The 17586-nt window shown below is 63.9% G+C and overlaps 5 protein-coding genes and 1 long non-coding RNA gene across 11 annotated transcripts in view; 2 read left to right on the forward strand and 4 right to left on the reverse strand.

Annotated features, from left to right (window-relative positions):
* LOC119564877 (immunoglobulin superfamily member 1-like) overlaps positions 1–17586 on the forward strand; it is a 967916-nt gene that overhangs the window by 608078 nt on the left and 342252 nt on the right. The gene's annotated exons all lie outside the window — the stretch shown is intronic.
* Positions 1–17586, reverse strand: part of LOC119564866 (immunoglobulin superfamily member 1) — a 999687-nt gene that overhangs the window by 396844 nt on the left and 585257 nt on the right. The window lies entirely within an intron of this gene.
* The window catches only part of LOC119564865 (immunoglobulin superfamily member 1), a 798058-nt gene that overhangs the window by 254094 nt on the left and 526378 nt on the right, over positions 1–17586 (reverse strand). The gene's annotated exons all lie outside the window — the stretch shown is intronic.
* On the reverse strand, positions 156–4278 carry LENG1 (leukocyte receptor cluster member 1). Its single transcript, XM_027832784.3, has 4 exons — positions 4088–4278; positions 3033–3215; positions 2235–2488; positions 156–1844 (listed from the first exon to the last, which is right to left on the reverse strand). The coding sequence occupies exons 1-4, from the start codon at positions 4217–4219 to the stop codon at positions 1625–1627; spliced, it is 789 nt and encodes a 262-aa protein (XP_027688585.2). The 5' UTR covers positions 4220–4278; the 3' UTR covers positions 156–1624.
* On the forward strand, positions 4163–5389 carry LOC122463649. The gene is made up of 2 exons (XR_006287222.1): positions 4163–4302; positions 5307–5389. It is a non-coding gene; the product is annotated as an uncharacterized LOC122463649 (long non-coding RNA).
* The window catches only part of TMC4 (transmembrane channel like 4), a 15350-nt gene continuing 3327 nt past the window's right edge, over positions 5564–17586 (reverse strand). The window contains 15 exon segments of the mRNA XM_037888279.2: positions 5564–6405; positions 6729–6807; positions 7115–7270; positions 7949–8079; positions 8380–8563; positions 9589–9686; positions 10552–10678; positions 11123–11289; positions 12550–12717; positions 13049–13196; positions 13471–13565; positions 13567–13617; positions 14559–14564; positions 14566–14619; positions 14621–14646. Coding sequence (XP_037744207.2) covers positions 6355–6405; positions 6729–6807; positions 7115–7270; positions 7949–8079; positions 8380–8563; positions 9589–9686; positions 10552–10678; positions 11123–11289; positions 12550–12717; positions 13049–13196; positions 13471–13565; positions 13567–13617; positions 14559–14564; positions 14566–14619; positions 14621–14646 — 1541 coding nt within the window. The 3' untranslated portion in view covers positions 5564–6354.

The following is a 17586-nucleotide window of genomic DNA, read 5'->3' on the forward strand; positions in this document are numbered from 1 at the left end:
TGGTTAGTGCAACGGGGGCTAGGAGCCAGCAGTCTGCCCCTCCCCAAGTCCTGTGCCATTTTTAACTTGTGGATCTAGTGCCCCCACCCACCCACCCACCCACCCACCCACCCACACACACACACACACACACACACACGAATTCATCCCAGACCTTATTTTGGTGTCACTTTATGCTGAAAATATCTTGGTAAGTGGAGTGGGGAGGGGGAGATTTCACATGACTATTTGCCAGAGTCCCAGCCAGCTCTTTCTCCCCACCGCCTCCCCGCCCAGACAGTGCGTGGCTGGGATGGGGGATCCCCAGCCCACTGCAGGAGGTGACTGCATGGTATATTCAGGGGAAGGAGATGCAGCCCCCTCTGCAGGAGCTGACGGGTGGTATGTTCCATGGGGGATCTTGCCTGGCTCTGGGGTCAAGCTCCGCCCCTCCCTGCCCTCAGGCCCAGAGCAGGATCTTCCCTGCTGCCTGCTCTGCTTTAGATTTAAAAGCCCCCCACCCCTCTCCCTGGAGCCCCCCCTCCCACCTGGCACTGTTAACCCCAATGGCTGCTGGGAAAGTCCCTCTGTGGGGTGGGCATGGCCTAGCGATGGGGCTGAATCAATCATCCCCCCTGCTGCAGGCTGACTGGTGAGGGAGAGACAGACACCCCCACCCCATAAGGAACCCCAGAAGAGACCAGACTGTCCATGCCTCAGTTTCCCCTGTCAGATAATGGCCTTGTGGAAGGCACAGGGAGCTAGCCTTGTGCTGGGAGCTGGGCCCTACCAGCCAGGTGTGAGCCATGAATGATTCCAGTGGGGCCTGGGTGCGGGTTCAGCAGAGGGGCAGGCACACCCTGTAGCAGGTGCTTTTCATCGCCATGGCTAAAGGGCTGGGCCTCCCCAGCAGCCGAGGTACAGTGAGCACTGTGGGAGGGAGCCGTTGAGGTATATAAGAAATCAGAGGCAGAAGTGGAAATTAGAACTCAGGATTCCTGATATCTTCCCCCTAAAGAGCCAGCTGGCAAACCCAGGAGTCCCCTCCACTCAACTCCACTCTCTGACAAGGGGCTGGGCCTCCTGCCCCCACTGAACCCACTGGCTCCTGCTCTCCAAGCCAGGGATAAAACCCAGCTGTCCTGACTCCCAGCACGCACCTGCAACTGGAACCCAGGAGTCCGGGACTGGGTTTCCCCTTCTGGGCTTGCTCCTATCCAAGCTTTCCCTGCTCCCCTGAGTGAGTGAGTGAAAAGAGATGCCTTTTATTAGCAGATAAGCCCCTGCCTTGTGGGGCATTCAGATAAACCCTGGTACCTGCTGCTGCTAATAACGCCAGGCGCTAAGAGGTGAGTGTCCAGCCTGGGGCCCCAGTGGGGCAGCCAGCACCCTCCTGTGAGAGCAAGGAGGGTTCTGGCTCCCCGAGTACGACCCCCATGCCAACCTTCATGGCCAGGAGGGTGGCAGAGAGGACAGCACTCGGTGTCTTCCCCCCCCGCAAGTCTACAGAGTGATACCACACGCTGGCTGCCTTGCTGTGATGCCAATGTCCCTGTTCCACATGCCGTGTGACCCCTGGTACAGGAGTCTCTGTGCCCAGGGCCCGCTGTTTTCAGCCACCAGTTCCAGGGGGCGCTGGGAGGGCTCAGTGCTGCTCCCTCTCGTCCCAGCTGCGGGGCCTGCGTGCCAGCTGCGGGTTGAACTGGGAGTTGTAGCGGCGTTTCCTGTCATCCGGCTCCTCCTCCTCCTCCCCACGCTGGGGCTCCCCAAGCCGCCCAGCCAACAGGGCTTCGGTCCTGGCTCGCTCGGCCTGCTCCCGCTGCAGCCGCTCCCGCCGCAGCTGCTCCAGGGAGAGGGGGGCAGAGCTGCAAGGACAAGCAGAAGGGAACCATTGAGTTCCTACAACCCTGCGCCAGGTGGTGTCTAGATGTGTGTTCCATGAGGACTACATCTCCCAGTATGCAATCGTCCCTCCTAGGGGGGTGCTGCATGCTGGGACAAGTAGGCCAGGCTACTGCCCAGGAACAAGTGTGTTGAGTACATGCTGAGATGCATCATTTCAGTAACACACCCACACCTGTGCAGCTGAGAACAAAGGAAGTAAATTGCAAGCTGATAATTGTAGTCCTTGTGGACTGGGACATTGCATGCTGGGATTGTGCGTAGGAAACAGGCTGGAGCAGTGGATGCTGGGACGTGTAGTCCCTGACTCCCATCCAGCGCTGCTCTCTAGCCCTGCCCCACATCCAGCTCACCCCACTGCTTTCTTCTCCCCTGCTGGCTTCTCTTTCTCCTTCTTGCGCTTCTTCCCCTCCCCTTTCTTCTTGCGCAGGTGCCTCTCCATCTCCCGCAGCGGGTCCAGTCTGCCCTTCAGCTGCTCCTGCGTGGTCACCGTGGCTGCCTCTTGGCTGCGGTTGGGGGCTTCCTGGTACCACGGCCGGCTAGTCTGGGCCTCGGCTGCACTCTGCCCCAGATAGGTCAGCAGCCCGATAGCTTTCTCCTGCCGTTCCTGGTTGGGGCAAAGCAGGGAGGGGAGCGTGCTGAACTGAATCACCTTGAAGAAGTAGGAGCCCCATCTGCTAGGGGAGAGGGCGGGACCGATCATGGCCCCACTGATGTAGAAGAGGGCACTGGGGGAGGTTTTTGCCTTATGGGTACAGGAGCCACGGGGCAGCTCATGGGAGTGGGGAGAGAGCTTGAGAGGGGAACCAGCCTGCAGGGCAGCTGAGCTATAAAAGGTGTCAGAGCACCTGCATGTGTTTAGGGGGAACCCCCAATTCTGTACATAGCCTCCTCCTCCAACAGGGGTGTGTGAATCCCCAGCCTTGTCCCTTCTACGCCGAGATGCCAGGATCTGAGGCTTGGCTGTACCCCATCTCCTGTAATAGGGGGGCGGTAGATACACCAGCCCCCTGCACCAGCCCCCTCCCATCAGTGCACCAATGTAGGGGCAACCTAACCCCAGCAAGCTGGGGGGGGGGCTCACCATGCCCAATGAATGCAGGTGCCCCCCCCCAAACTCAAACGCGCCCCCCCCACACACACACACACACCTTTTCCCTGCGTTTCTCCTCCTCATACTCCTTGTTCCCAGTCGTGGAGCCCTTGCCCTCCTCCAGGTCCCGGAAGAGGTCGACATGGCGCGGCGCCTCGCCACTCGGGGCCAGCGCCGAGCCGCCATCGGGTCCTGGCAGGGCAGACACCCGTGCCTTCTTCCTCAGGAACTCGGTCCGCGCCTGCAGGGGGAGACGGGGGCTGGTTGTGGGGCCGGCTCTGACGCAGGTGGCAGGAGCCAGGGCAGCCCGTGGGCTCTGTGCTGGGGGGCAATGGGGTGTGGCGAGGGCAGCATGGCATCAGGCTGAGGCCTAAGAAAGTCTTTTTATCTGGGGCGAGGGCATGGTGATGTTAACAGTGCAGCAGGTGCCATAGCAGCCACCCCACGGGGGCAGGTGGGGTTAGAAAACTACCCGCTTTGGAAATGGTTCAGCCCAGCTCACTTCTCTGCTTCCCTCCCCCCTTTGGAAATGTTCAGCCCGGCACCCTTCTCCCCCACTTTGGAAATGGTTCAGCGCAGCTCCCTTCTCTGATTCCACCCCTTCGGAAATGGTTCAGTCCAGCTCCCTTCTCTCCCCCCTCCTTTGAAAATGGTTCAGCCCGGCTCCCTTCTCTCCCCCCTCCTTTGGAAATGGTTCAGTCCAGCTCCCTTCTCTCCCCCCTCCTTTGGAAATGGTTCAGCCCAGCTCCCTTCTCTCCCCCTTTGGACATGGTTCAGCCCAACTCTCCTTTCCTCCCTTTGGAAATGGTTCACCCCAGTTCCCTTCTGCTCTGCTTCCCCCCTGTTGTGGGTCAGCCCAACTCCCACTTCTTTTTCTTCCCCTCCCCCATTTGAAACCCAGCGCTCTCCGTCTCCCCCCCCCCATTTAGAAATGGTTCAGCCCAGCGCCCTTTTGCTCTTCCCCCGATTTGGAAATGGTTCAACCCAGATTTCACCCCCAATTTGACAATGGTTCAATCCGTGACCCCGTCACATGGTGTAGGACGCGTTCCATTGTTACGCATGCGCACTCGCTACACCCGCGTTGCCGTCTGCGCATGCCCGGTAACTCGCCTCCTGTTCGGCCAGCAGGGCCCGGGCCTCCCGCTGTCGCTGTTCGTCCTGCGCCTGCGCCTCGTCCCGCCGCACGCGGGCCACATTGTCCTTGTTCCGCACGTGCCACGACTTCTTGGGCAGGATGTTCATGGTCCCGCCTCAAGTCCGCACTGCGCGGCGCCACTTCCGCTTCCGGGTTAGCGCCCTGCCGGTGCGCTGATTGGCACGCCCAGGTAACTCCCTGATTGGCGCGTTCCAGACCCACCCCCCGCTCTGAATCTCATTGGCGGACCTTAGTCCGGCCCTCGCTTTCTGATTGGATTAGTCTGGCCCCACCCTCCGCAGGTCGCTCTTTTCTGATTGGAGAACACTGTGGCCGCCCTCGTGCCCTGATTGGTCTATTGGCGACTCCCCCCTCCCCCCCAGCTTTAACCAATTGGTTCCTATCCAACCTCCCGCCCAAGCCTCCCTCTTCTCTCATTGGTGCACTGTAGTCAGCCCCCCCCGCCCCGCAAAGCACTGATTGGTCCAAGCTGGCCTCACACCCCCACTGCGCCTGTAGTCGATTGGTTGGGACGAGGCCCCACCCCTTCTTCACACCTCCCCTCCCCCACCCCGGGGCTGGCGCCGCCCAGAGGGGAGCGGCCCAGTGTCCCATCCCCCATCCCCACCCCGCTGCTGCCGGGACCCCCCCCACCCCGAGACTCCCCCACCCCCGCCTGAGCTGCATGGCCGACGCCCCGAGCCTGCGGAACTCCCCGCCACAGGACGTGGGGCCGGGCCAGGCGCTGGCCACATGCAGGGAGCCTCCGTCCCTCCCCGGGTCCCGACCCCTCCCCCCCACCCGCCAGCTTGGGGCCTCCCCACACCTCCGACTGCGGGCGGGGAAGACTGGCCTGCGTCTGTCCCCAGCCGCCCTGCGCCGTGCACCGCCCCTGAGACGGGATACTGGGCTACATGGACCATTGCTCTGACCCCCCTATGGCCGATCATTTACACCCTGCGCGCACGGAAGTGGAGGGCACGGAGCAGACGCGGAGATAGTGGAGGGGACTGTGGGGGCACAAAACCACTGCTGTTTGCCTCCAGTCCTGCACACCAGCTCCCCCCACACCCTCCACCGCCCCCTGGATTACTTACACATGGGCCTAGCAGAATTCAATTTTTATTTTATCATTTCAAACCAAAACTAGCATTTTATTTTTAAGCTTTTTTTTTGCTTTTTTTTTTTTTTCAGATTTAAAATTTTCCCAATTGCAGAAAATCACAGGAGAGTCAAAGAACGGGGGGAGTCAGCCAATGATTTATCGACAGCAGGTGTTAGAGACTCAAAAAGTCACAGCCGTTAAAATTAAATTTAAAAGCCGTTAAATTGTCAACATCGCGTCTCAAAATACACCCAGGAAATCAAACGCTGTTAAGTTTCCGAGCAGGGTTTCTTTGACTTGGCCGAGCAGTAAATGGCGATTATTGTCGATGGCAATCGCTCTTTGCGGGTGTGTGTGTGTGTGTGGTGAAATCAGAGCCTGGGCAGGGAGGGAGGGAGAGACGCGGGTCTCCGCCCAAGAGAGGTGGCAGCTGGGGACCGGTGGATAGGGAATACAAATGCCGCTGCCCTGGAGTGCGACAATGGAATTCTGCTGCCAGCCGGCAACAAGAGATTCACTCGGGTTCACCCGCTATCTACTCCGCTCGGAGGGCGGGGGGCTAGCCTGGGGCAGGATGGAGAGCGTGAGAAGTGGGGCCTGAAGGCCAGCAGCCTGGCCCATTTCGGACACAAGCAATTCTACCTCCTCCTCCTGCAAAGCCCCCTGGGATGTCCGTCACATGCAGGGTTCTGCTTCACTTCCTGTCCAAAACTGAACAGCATCACTGGGCGGCGGTAAAGAGTGGCTGCCAGGCGAGGGGTCCCTGTATAACCAAACCCCACCCCTCACCCCAGAGAGGTCGTGTCTCCGTGCCAGGCAAGAGGTCCCCATATACCCAGCCCCTACACCCCACTCCAGAGGGGCCACGTCTCAGCCCCAGGTGAGAGGTCTCTGTATAAACAGCCCCCGCGCCCCATCCCAGAGGGGCCACGTCTCAGCGCCGGGCGAGTGATTCTTACACACAGTCCATGAACGAGCTCCAGGTTCTTTGGAGGTTATTGTAGTTTTCTTCCAGCAGGGGGCGGGTTTGGCACACAGGCGAATCGCTGACGCTGGCAGGGGAGGGACGGGTCCGACAAGGCAGGGCCAAGAGTCATATTCAAATCAACTGGACGGGAGTTGTGTGCGGCGCTCTCCTTAGCTGAGCTCTGTGATCTGAGTCACTAAGAAGACCTTATCCTGCCCCTCCTGTGGAAAAAGGAAGGGTTGAAAAGAGGTGGGAACCCCGGAGGGTAAGTACAGCCATCTGGGGCCAGCCCAGGGGCCCATCTACCCCGGTATCCCGGCTCTGCCTCCACCCACCTCCCACCTACTTCAGAGGAGGGAGACACGGCAGCCCCTAGTGGCCAAAGCGGGGAGTACGCCGTTCCTCATTTCTCCCTGTCAATAACCCACCCCGCCAGGCCCAGGGTCGTCTTGTGGCAGGGAGTCCCACCGGCTAACGGCGATCCCAGATGGGAGCCGGCTCCCCACAGTGGCAAAAAGCCCCATGGCTCCGGGACATCACTCACCAGGCGCAGCTGCCCTTTGAGTTCCTTCACCAGGCAGCTGTAGGAGTGATCCAGGGCCATCAGGTAGAACATGAGGATGCTGCGGTTGCGGGATGGGAAGAGAAAAGCCGGGAGGGGGTTAGACAGTGCGTGAGAGATGGGGTCAGGGGCAGCCCGGAAATTGTGTGCGTGCGTGTCTGTCCGTCCCTGCTGCCCCCTGCTGGCGGGGACAAGCTCTGCTCTGCGTCTGTCCGTCCATCCTCCCCTCTCGCCCCCGCATGGAGGGGATGGGCCCCTGCTCTCTGTGTGTCTCCATGTCCCTGCTGCCTGGCATCAGACCCCCCCTCCATGTGTCTTATCCCCTCTAGCGCCCCCCAGCCCAGGGGGATTCCCCGGAGGCCCCTCACCACAGCAGCAGGAAGAGCGGCACAGCGAAGGCCAGCGAGCCCACGAACTGCAGGAACTCCCTGGCCACAAGGGGCAGGGTGTCGATGGCCGCCCAGAGGGTGCTCCACATGGTCGGCTCACCCCGGAACGGGCCACAGGCCTGGGAGGGCTGGAGGCTGTGGGGGGGGAGAGAGAGTGAGTTGGGGGGAGGGGAACCAAGTCCAAAGCAGGGAAGCAGACACAGCGCCCCGGGCGGGGGACGGGGAGGGAGGAGGATAAGGGGGTTTGTCATGCTGGGGGGGAGGGGAAGGTCAGGGGATCCTGGAGGGCTGGGTGAGGTGGGGCGGCAGACCCCAAGGAGCTAGAGGTGTGGGCGAGGAGGGCTGGGGAGGTGGGAGAGGGGGACCCCAGGGGAACTGAGTGAGAGGGGTGGGGCGCCCTGGGGAATGGACGAGGGGTGGGGGATACCAGGGGCCTGGGTGAAGGGGGAAGGAGACCCTGGGGGGCTGAGGGAAGGGGGAAGGGAACCCCAGGAGCTGGGGGGCTGGGCAAGGGGGGCTGGGAGGCTGGGTGAGGGGACCAGGGGAACCCAGGGGGCTGGGTGAGGGAACCCGGGAGGTGATGGGCTGGGTGAGGGGGGCAGGGGACCCTGGGGGACCGGGGGAAGGGGGAAGGGAACCCCAGGAGCCGGGGGGCTGGGCAAGGGGAGGCTGGGGGCCAGGCCGGGGTGGAATCCAGAGGGCTGGGCGAGGGGAGCTGGGAGGCTGGCTGAGGGGAGCAGGGGACCCCAGGGGGCTGGGGAAGGGGGGCAGGGGACCCGGCGGGAGGGATCCAGGGGGCAGGGGGGCACTCACACAAAGACGCTGTACAGCAGGGGCACCCAGGCGATGGCCAGGCCCAGCAGCAGAACCAGCAGGAAGAAGAAGCTGGAGCTGGAGGGGCGGAAGGTGCGGTCGGCCGGGCGGCAGTTTGAGAACAGGGTGAGCTGGGGGGTGACGAGACAGACGTGGACCCGGGGCGCTGAGCCACCAGACAGCCCCCCTCCCGGGAGAGGACCCAGGCGTCCGAGCTCCCAGTCCCTCCCCCGCCAACTAAACCCCCTCAGGAGAAAACCCAGGCATCCGAGCTCCCAGTCCCGCCCCCACCCGCTCTCACCACTAGCCCCCCAACCCCACCGCTGGGAGAGGATCCAGGTGTCCGAGCTCCCAGTCCCACCCCCCCGCGCTCTCACCACTAGGCCCCCCTCCCCGCGGCGGGGAGAGGACCCAGGCATCCGAGCTCTCACCTTCTTGAGGTAGAAAAGCAGGACGAACTTGGCGGCGTGGAGCAGGGGCAGCAGGGGGGAGAAGGCGGTGCCGACCCAGCACACGGTCTGGCCGTACACCAGGTCCAGCACGTTGGGGGGCACCAGGAACTCCTGCTGCCCCAACAGCCGGGCCAGGGGGGCGGGGCCGTGGGTCACCAACAGCCTGGGGGGAGCAGGAGGGGGTGAGGGGCAGGGGAGACTGCTCCGAGCCCGGCCCCCGCCACCCCAGCACTAGCCCTGCCCCCCAACCCCAGTCGTTGTCCCCCAGCTCCCCACTCCCCTCCGGCCTGAGCCCCAAACCCCAGAGCCAACCCACTCGCCCCGGGACCCCCCTTATATGGCCACTGATTCCCATCCACCCCTAGAACAGATCCCACCCCCACCCCCCCCAGTGCGGATCCCACCTCCCCGCCAGCCCACTGACCCCACACTCCCACCCCCCAGTGCAGATCCCACCTCCCCCTCAGCCCACTGACCCCCCCATCCCCACCCCCAGTGCGGATCCCACCTGCCCGCCAGCCCACTGACCCCACACTCCCACCCCCCAAGTGCAGATTCCCACCTCTCCCCCAGCCCACTGACCCCCCACCCCCACACCAGTGCGGATCCCACCTCCCCCCAGCCCACTGACCCACCCCATCCCCACCCCCAGTGAGGATCCCACCTCCCCCCAGCCCACTGACCCCCCCCATCCCCACCCCCAGTGAGGATCCCACCTCCCCCCAGCCCACTGACCCCCCACTCCCACTCCCAGTGTGGATCCCACCTCCCCCTCAGCCCACTGACCCCCCCCCATCCCCACCCCCAGTGCAGATCCCACCTCCCCACAGCCCACTGACCCCCCACCCCCACCCCAGTGCGGATCCCACCTCCCCCCAGCCCACCGACCCCCCCACCCCCACCCCAGTGCAGATCCCACCCCCCCAGCCCACTGACCCCCACCCCCACCCCCACCCCAGTGCGGATCCCACCCCCCCCAGCCCACTGACCCCCCCACCCCAGTGCGGATCCCACCTCCCCCCAGCCCACCGACCCCCCCACCCCCACCCCAGTGCGGATCCCACCTCCCCCCCGCCCACTGACCCCCCACTCCCACCCCCCCGTGCAGATCCCACCTCCCCCCAGCCCACTGACCCCCCACTCCCACCCCCCCGTGCAGATCCCACCTCCCCCCAGCCCATCTCTCACTTCCGGGGGAACTCCACCAGCAGCAGCACCAGCAGCACCACGAGCAGGTCGAACACCAGCAGCTTGTACATCTCCTGCCCCACGCTCGTCTCCCAGCACTGGGGGGGGCACATGTGTCAGCGCCCCACACGGCCACAGGACCCAGGCGTCCGGGCTCCGGGCTCCCCCGCCGCGCTCCAACCGCCAGACCCCACTGCCCTCCCCAAGCCGGGAGAGAACCCAGGCGTCCGGGCTCCCGGCTCCCCCGCCGCACTCCAACCGCCAGACCCCACTGCCCTCCCCGAGCCGGGAGAGAACCCAGGCATCCGGGCTCCCCCGCCACGCTCCAACCGCCAGACCCCACTGCCCTCCCCGAGCCGGGAGAGAACCCAGGCGTCCGGGCTCCCGGCTCCCCCGCCGCGCTCCAACCGCCAGACCCCACTGCCGTCCCCGAGCCGGGAGAGAACCCAGGCATCCGGGCTCCCCCGCTGTGCTCCAACCGCCAGACCCCACTGCCCTCCCCGAGCCGGGAGAGAACCCAGGCGTCCGGGCTCCCCCGCCGCGCTCCAACCGCCAGACCCCACTGCCCTCCCCGAGCCGGAGAGAACCCAGGCGTCCGGGCTCCCCCGCCGCGCTCCAACCGCCAGACCCCACTGCCCTCCCCGAGCCGGGAGAGAACCCAGGCGTCCGGGCTCCCCCGCCGCGCTCCAACCGCCAGACCCCACTGCCCTCCCCGAGCCGGGAGAGAACCCAGGCGTCCGGGCTCCCCCGCCGCGCTCCAACCGCCAGACCCCACTGCCCTCCCCGAGCCGGGAGAGAACCCAGGCGTCCGGGCTCCCCCGCCGCGCTCCAACCGCCAGACCCCCACTGCCCCTCCCCGAGCCGGGAGAGAACCCAGGCGTCCGGGCTCCCCCGCCGCGCTCCAACCGCCAGACCCCCCTGCCCTCCCCGAGCCGGGAGAGAACCCAGGCGTCCTGCGCTGACCGGGTGCTGCTGGTGGTTGTAGCGGCAGATCCTGCAGGAATCGGCGGCGGGGTCCCCGTGGCAGGTGATCTGGGTCCAGAGGGAGAAGAGGAGAACGAGGAGGCTGGAGAGACGCAGGAACACGGTCCTGCCACAGAGAGAGAGGGGGGCTGCTTAGAAGGGGACCCCTCGCCCGGCGCTGCCCCTGGGGGTGGGGCGGGGGCTGGTACATGGGGACCCCTCGCCCGGCGCTGCCCCTGAGGGTGGGGCGGGGGCTGGTACACGGGGACCCCTCACCCTGCGCTGCCCCGAGGGTGGGGCGGGGGCTGGTACACGGGGATCCCTCGCCCGGCGCTGCCCACAGGGGCTGGGGGCTGGTACACAGGGACCCCTCGCCCGCCGCTGCCCCTGGTGGTGGGGCGGGAGCTGGTACACGGGGACCCCTTGCCCGGGGCTGCCCACGCGGGGCGGGGGCTGGTACACGGGGACCCCTCGCCTGCCGCTGCCCATGGGGGATGGGGGCTGGTACATGGGGACCCCTCGCCCGGCGCTGCCCCTGGGGTAGGGCACAGCCCTGGCTGCCCCCCGGTACCTGAGCAGGGTGAGCCGGATCTCCAGGCTGAGCGGGTATCTCTCCAGGCGGACCAGCAGCCCGAAGGCCAGCGGCACCACCTGGTTGGCGGCCGTGATCACGATGGAGGGCAGATAGGCCACCAGCAGCCCCAAGACCAGTCCCTGCTGCCCCGGGCTGGTGTCCTGCTGCGGAGGGGGGGGAGAGAGGTCACCAGGGGTCAGAGCAGAATCCCCTCCCCACAAGTCCCTTGTGGGGAGCCGAGCAGCTGAAGGGCTGGCAGCTGGGATAGCGCCACTGCCCCCCATGGAAGGGGACACGGGCGACCGCAGGAGCGAGGGGCGCGGGGGCCGCGGGTCGGGAGCGAGGGGCGCGGGGGCTGCGGGTCGGGAGCGAGGGGAGCGGGGGCCGCGGGTCGGGAGCGAGGGGCGTGGGGGCCGCGGGTCGGGAGCGAGGGGCCCTGGCTGCACGGGGGCTGCGGGTCGGGAGCGAGGGGCGCGGGGGCCGCGGGTCGGGAGCGAGGGGCGCGGGGGCCGCGGGTCGGGAGTGAGGGGCGTGGGGGCCGCGGGTCGGGAGCGAGGGGCCCTGGCTGCCGGGGGCTGCGGGTCGGGAGCGAGGGGAGCTGCCGGGGGGGCTGCGGGTCGGGAGCGAGGGGAGCTGCCGGGGGGCCTGCGGGTCGGGAGCTGTGGGGCTGCGGGTCGGGAGCGAGGGGCACGGGGGGCCGCGGGTCGGGAGCGAGGGGCGCGGGGCTGCGGGTCGGGAGCGAGGGGAGCGGGGGCCGCGTGTCGGGGGCACGGGGGCTGCGGGTTGGGAGCGAGGGGCGCGGGGGCTGCGGGTCGGGAGCGAGGGGCACGGGGGCCGCGGGTCGGGAGCGAGGGGCGCGGGCTGAGCGGGGGCCCCGGGTCGGGAGCGAGGGGCGCGGGGGCTGCGGGTCGGGAGCGAGGGGCGTGGGGGCCGCGGGTCGGGAGCGAGGGGCCCTGGCTGCACGGGGGCTGCGGGTCGGGAGCGAGGGGTGCTGCAGGGGCTGCGGGTCGGGAGTGAGGGGAGCGGGGGCCTCGGGTCGGGGGCACGGGGGCTGCGGGTTGGGAGCGAGGGGCGCGGGGGGCCGCGGGTCGGGAGCGAGGGGGCACGGGGCTGCGAGTCGGGAGCGAGGGGCGCGGGGGGCCGCAGGTCGGGGGCACGGGGGCTGCGGGTTGGGAGCGAGGGGTGCGGGGGCTTGCGGGTCGGGAGCGAGGGGCGCGGGGGCTGCGGGTCGGGAGCGAGGGGCGCGGGGGGCCGCCGGTCGGGGGCAACGGGGGCTGCGGGTTGGGAGCGAGGGGCGCGGGGGCCGCGGGGTCGGGAGCGAGGGGCACGGGGGCCCGCGGGTCGGGAGAGCGAGGGGCGCGGGGGGCTGCGGGTCGGGAGCGAGGGGCGCAGGGGCCCTGGGTCGGGAGCGAGGGGCCGGGTACCTGGGCCCGCTGCGAGTACTCGGTGGCCCGGTAGATGCCGTAGAAAGCCGCCCCCAGCAGCCCCAGCACCAGCAGGTTGACGGCCCCGCGCAGGCTGAAGAGGGCGAGTCGCTGGCCCGGGCTGCGCTGGGCCATGAGCCGCCGCAGGGTCTGTTCCTCCAGGTCCATCTGGGAGAGACGCGCGTCAGGGCAGCCCCCCACCCCAGCCAGGCCCCTCTCCACCCCCCCCAGCCAAGCCTTTCACTCCACACACCGGCCCCCCTTCCCGCCCCAGCCCCCCCTCTCCCACAATCCACCCATCCCGCCCCTATCCAGTCCCCCAGCCCCGCACCCCATCTCCCTCCCCACCAGCCCCCCACCTCAGCCCCTAATCACACCCTCCAGCCCCGCACCCCAGAGCCCCTGTCCATTCCCAGCCTGCCTGTACCTCAGTGTCCCCCCACACTTGCCCCCGACCCGGCTGCCCCGCACCCAGCCCTGCGCCCCCTGCTGGCCTCACCCGCAGCTCGTAGCGGAGGCTGTTGTGTTTCATGGCCGCCGCGGTGCCTGGCGCCAGGCAGAAATCCCAGCCGGCGAAGACCTTGTGGCTGTAGGTGCTGAGCTCCCGGTTCTCACCGACCAGGCTGCGCTTCAGGAGGTGGACGGCCCTGGGGGGAGATGGCAAAGTGCAGCCAGCTCTGGGGTGGGGGTGCAGGGGGCTGGTTACACAGGGACCCCCTCGCCCGGTGCTGGGACAACGGCCCCTCTGGGGCGGGGGGAGGCTGGTTACCCGGGGACCCCTCACCCGGTGCTGGGACGCGGCCCCTCTGGGGCGGGGCGGAGGCTGGATATACAGGGACCCCTCGCCCGGCGCTGGGACGTGGCCCCTCTGGGGCGGGGCGGGGGCTGGCCCCCCGCGGGGGTACCTGGGAAGTGACTCACCGGTGGACGATCCAGAGGAGGCAGACGGAGAAGTAGCCCAACACGCTCAGCATATAGGCCAGGGGGATGTTATAGGAGAAGCCCACGAAATCCACGGGCCGAGTTTTGGTAATAACCATAGAACAGGTGCGTGAGCTCCATGAACCCCTGAAAGAGACATAGCCTCAGCGGCGGGGGGGGGGTGGGGTCTCCTCCAGGGGGCGCCGGCTCCCATCCCGGCCCCAGGCTGGGACTGGGAATGTGACAACTGATCTGGGAACTGGGGCCAGCTTCGATTTGTAGGGGACACGTGAAGGGGGCTGGAGTGGGAGCTGAGGGGGCTGGGGAGGAGCTGATGGCATGGGGGGGGTGGGGGGCAGATCTGGGGGACTGAGGGGTGGAGCTCAGGTTGCGGGGGGCTGGGGGCAAAAGCTGAGGAACACAGGGGGCTGGGGGCGGAGCTGGGGGTCCTGAGGGGAGGAATTAAGGCATGGGGGGCTGGGGGCGGAGCTGGTGGGGCTGGGGCAGAGCTGAGGGCACAGGGGTGCTGGGGGTGGAAGCTGTGGGGACTGGGGGAAGAGCTGAGGTGCAGGGGCGGAGCAGGGGGGCTGAGGGCGGAGCTGAGGCATGGGGGCTGGGGACGGAGCTGGGGGGAGCTGGGGAGGAGCTGATGGCGTGGGGGGTGGGGGGCAGAGCTAGGGGACTGGGGGGGTGGAGCTGAGGTGCGGGGGCTGGGGGCAGAGCTGAGGGCAGGGAGGGCTGGGGGTGGAGCTGGGGGACTGAGGGGTGGAGCTGAGGTGCGGGGGGCTGGGGGGCAGAGCTGCGGGGGCTGGGAAGGAGCTGGGGGCGGGGGGCAGAGCTGGGGGTGGAGCTGAGGTGCGGGGCTGGGGCAGAGCTGGTGGGGCTGGGGGCAGAGCTGAGGCGTGGGGGGCAGGGGGCAGAGCTGGGGGGACTGGGGGGTGGAGCTGAGGTGCGGGGGGGCTGGGGCGGAACTGTGGTTGCAAGGGGCTGGGGCGGAGCTGAGGGGCTGGGGGGAGGAACTGAGGCATGGGGGGCTGGGGGCGGAGCTGAGGCGCGTCGGGCTGGGGGGCCACGGGCCGGGCTCTCACCGTCCCGAGAGAGCAGGTCCATGAGGTAGGTGAAGTAGCTGATCAGGCCCCGCTCAGTGGGGGTCGTACTGCAGGCAGCTGCTGTTCACTGCAAGTGGGGGGGAGAAAGGGGGTGAGACCCTGTGAGGTTATTGACATAATCTGGGACCGTACAAGAACATTGTTGCAACCCAGGTCCTGTAGTGGCACCAAATCTTGTGTAAAGGGAGTCAAATAAGGTGTCTAAGACAAGGTTGGGGTCTTCTGGTTATGATTATGAGGTCTATGTGTGTGTATCATTTTGTAAAGTGATGAATATTGGCTCTACACTGTCTAAAGAACAGGAGAACTTGTGGCACCTTAGAGACTAACATATTTATTTGAGCTTAAGCTTTTGTGGGCTAAAAACCCACTTCATCAGATGCATAGAATGGAACATATAGTCAGAAGCTACATATACATACAGAGAGCATGAAAAGGTGGAGTACCCAGACCAACTGAAGGAGGCTAAATAATTAAGAGGAGCTATTATCAGCAGGGGAAAATAAACTTTTGAAGTGATAATCAAGATGGCCCATTTCGCACAGTTGACCCGAAGGTGTGAGGATACTTAACATGGGGGAAAGATTCAATTAGTGTCATGACTGAGCCATTCCCAGTTTCTGTCATTACACAATATTGAATCTTTCCCCCATGTTAAGTATCCTCACACCATCAGGGTCAAACTGTCCGAAATGGGCCATCTTGATTATCACTTCAAAAGTTTATTTTCCCCCGCTGATAATCGCTCCTCTTAATTATTTAGCCTCTTTCAGTTGGTCTGGGTACTTCCACCTTTTCATGCTCTCTGTATGTATATATATCTTCTGACTATATGTTCCATTCTATGCATCTGATGAAGTGGATTTTAGCCCACGAAAGCTTAAGCTCAAATAAATTTGTTAGTCTCTAAGGTGCCACAAGTCCTCCTGTTCTTTTTGCGGATACAGACTAACAGGGCTGCTGCTCGGAAATCTATACTGTCTGTATTTCACACTTATGCTGTGCTTCTGGGTGACGCCCCAGACAAGTTGGTGTCAGCTCTGCCTAGCGTGCTGGATGGCCCATTAAGGACCATCAGCGACACAAGTGTCCCATTGAGAGAAGGCCTGGTGACTCAGCAAGGTAGGCCGGGACTTGGCCATGTGACTCCAAACTCCATTTTGCTGTAATTTTCCACAGTAAGAACAAAGAGGGGTTCTTACACCTGGAAAAGACTATAAAGGGGCTGATGTCTCCATCTTGTCTTCAAATCCTGCTTCACACCTCTGGCGGGACTTTGCTACACTGAAGCGTTGAAACCAAGGACCGATGACCCATCCCACTGGGGATGTTCTCCAGAGACTTGCTTTGAACCTGCAGTTTCTGCCATCACTGTGACAAGCCTGAACCAAGAACTTTGCCATCACTGATGTCATTGACTCCATTTAACCACTTCTCGCTCTCATGTCTATCTTTCTCCTTTTAGATTAAACCTTTTAGATTTTAGTTCTGAAGGGTTGGCAACAGCGTGATTTGTGGTAGATCTGCTTGTATATTGACCGGGGCTCTGGGGCTTGGTCCTTTGGGATCGAGGAACCTCTTTTCTTTCACTGGGTCTTGGTTTTCATACCATTCTCCCCATAACGAGTGGCGCTGGTGGTGATACTGGGAAAACTGGAGCGTCTAAGGGAATTGCTGTGTGACTTGTGGTTAGCCAGTGGGGCAAAACCCGAAGTCCGCTCTGGCTGGCTGTTCGTTTGCCTTGGTGGGCAGCAGAAACCCCAGCCCTGGGCTGTAACGGCCCTGCTCAAGCAATTTGTCCTGACTTGGCAACGCTCCATTGGGTCCCACCGAATCAGCCTCATTACAGACCCCCTCAAACCTCATGGGTCCACATACACACACACCCCGACATAGAATCATAGAATCATAGAATATCAGGGTTGGAAGGGACCCCAGAAGGTCATCTAGTCACAACCCCCTGCTCAAAGCAGGACAAGTCCCAGTTAAATCATCCCAGCCAGGGCTTTTGTCAAGCCTGACATTAAAAAACCTGTAAGGAAGGAGATTCTACCACCTCCCTAGGTAACGCATTCCAGTGTTTCACCACCCTCTTAGTGAAAAAAGTTTTTCCTAATATCCAATCTAAAAACCTCCACCCATTGCAACTTGAGACCATTACTCCTCGTTCTGTCATCTGCTACCATTGAGAACAGTCTAGAGCCATCCTCTTGGAACCCCCTTTCAGGTAGTTGAAAGCAGCTATCAAATCCCCCCTCATTCTCTCTTCTGCAGACTAAAACAATCCCAGCTCCCTCAGCCTCTCCTCATAAGTCATGTGCTCTAGACCCCTAATCATTTTGGTTGCCCTTCGCTGGACTCTCTCCAATTTATCCACATCCTTCTTGTAGTGTGGGGCCCAAAACTGGACACAGTACTCCAAGATGAGGCCTCACCAGTGTCGAATAGAGGGGAACGATCACGTCCCTCGATCTGCTCGCATATGCCCCCTACTTATACATCCCAAAATGCCATTGGCCTTCTTGGCAACAAGGGCACACTGCTGACTCATATCCAGCTTCTCGTCCACTGTCACCCCTAGGTCCTTTTCCGCAGAACTGCTGCCTAGCCATTCGGTCCCTAGTCTGTAGCGGTGCATTGGGTTCTTCCGTCCTAAGTGCAGGACCCTGCACTTATCCTTATTGAACCTCATCAGATTTCTTTTGGCCCAATCCTCCAATTTGTCTAGGTCCTTCTGTATCCTATCCCTCCCCTCCAGCGTATCTACCACTCCTCCCAGTTTAGTATCATCCGCAAATTTGCTGAGAAGTGCAATCCACACCATCCTCCAGATCATTTATGAAGATATTGAACAAAACCGGGCCCCAGGACCGACCCTGGGGCACTCCACTTGACACCGGGCTGCCAACTAGACATGGAGCCATTGATCACTACCCGTTGAGCCCGACAATCTAGCCAGCTTTCTACTACCCACCTTATAGTGCATTCATCCATCCCATACTTCCTT

The sequence above is a fragment of the Chelonia mydas genome, chromosome 23 (genome assembly GCF_015237465.2).
Source record: "Chelonia mydas isolate rCheMyd1 chromosome 23, rCheMyd1.pri.v2, whole genome shotgun sequence".
Classification (NCBI taxonomy): domain Eukaryota; kingdom Metazoa; phylum Chordata; order Testudines; family Cheloniidae; genus Chelonia; species Chelonia mydas.

Excerpts from the sequence above, each read along its gene's own strand:
- LENG1 (XM_027832784.3), bottom strand. The coding sequence starts at position 4,219 with ATGAACATCCTGCCCAAGAAGTCGTGGCACGTGCGGAACAAGGACAAT. Across the intron at positions 3,216-4,087 it reads CCCTGCTGGCCGAACAGGAG|GCGCGGACCGAGTTCCTGAG; the intron begins GCGAGTTACCGG and ends CTCCCCCTGCAG. Across the intron at positions 1,845-2,234 it reads GGGGAGAAGAAAGCAGTGGG|CTCTGCCCCCCTCTCCCTGG; the intron begins GTGAGCTGGATG and ends TTGTCCTTGCAG.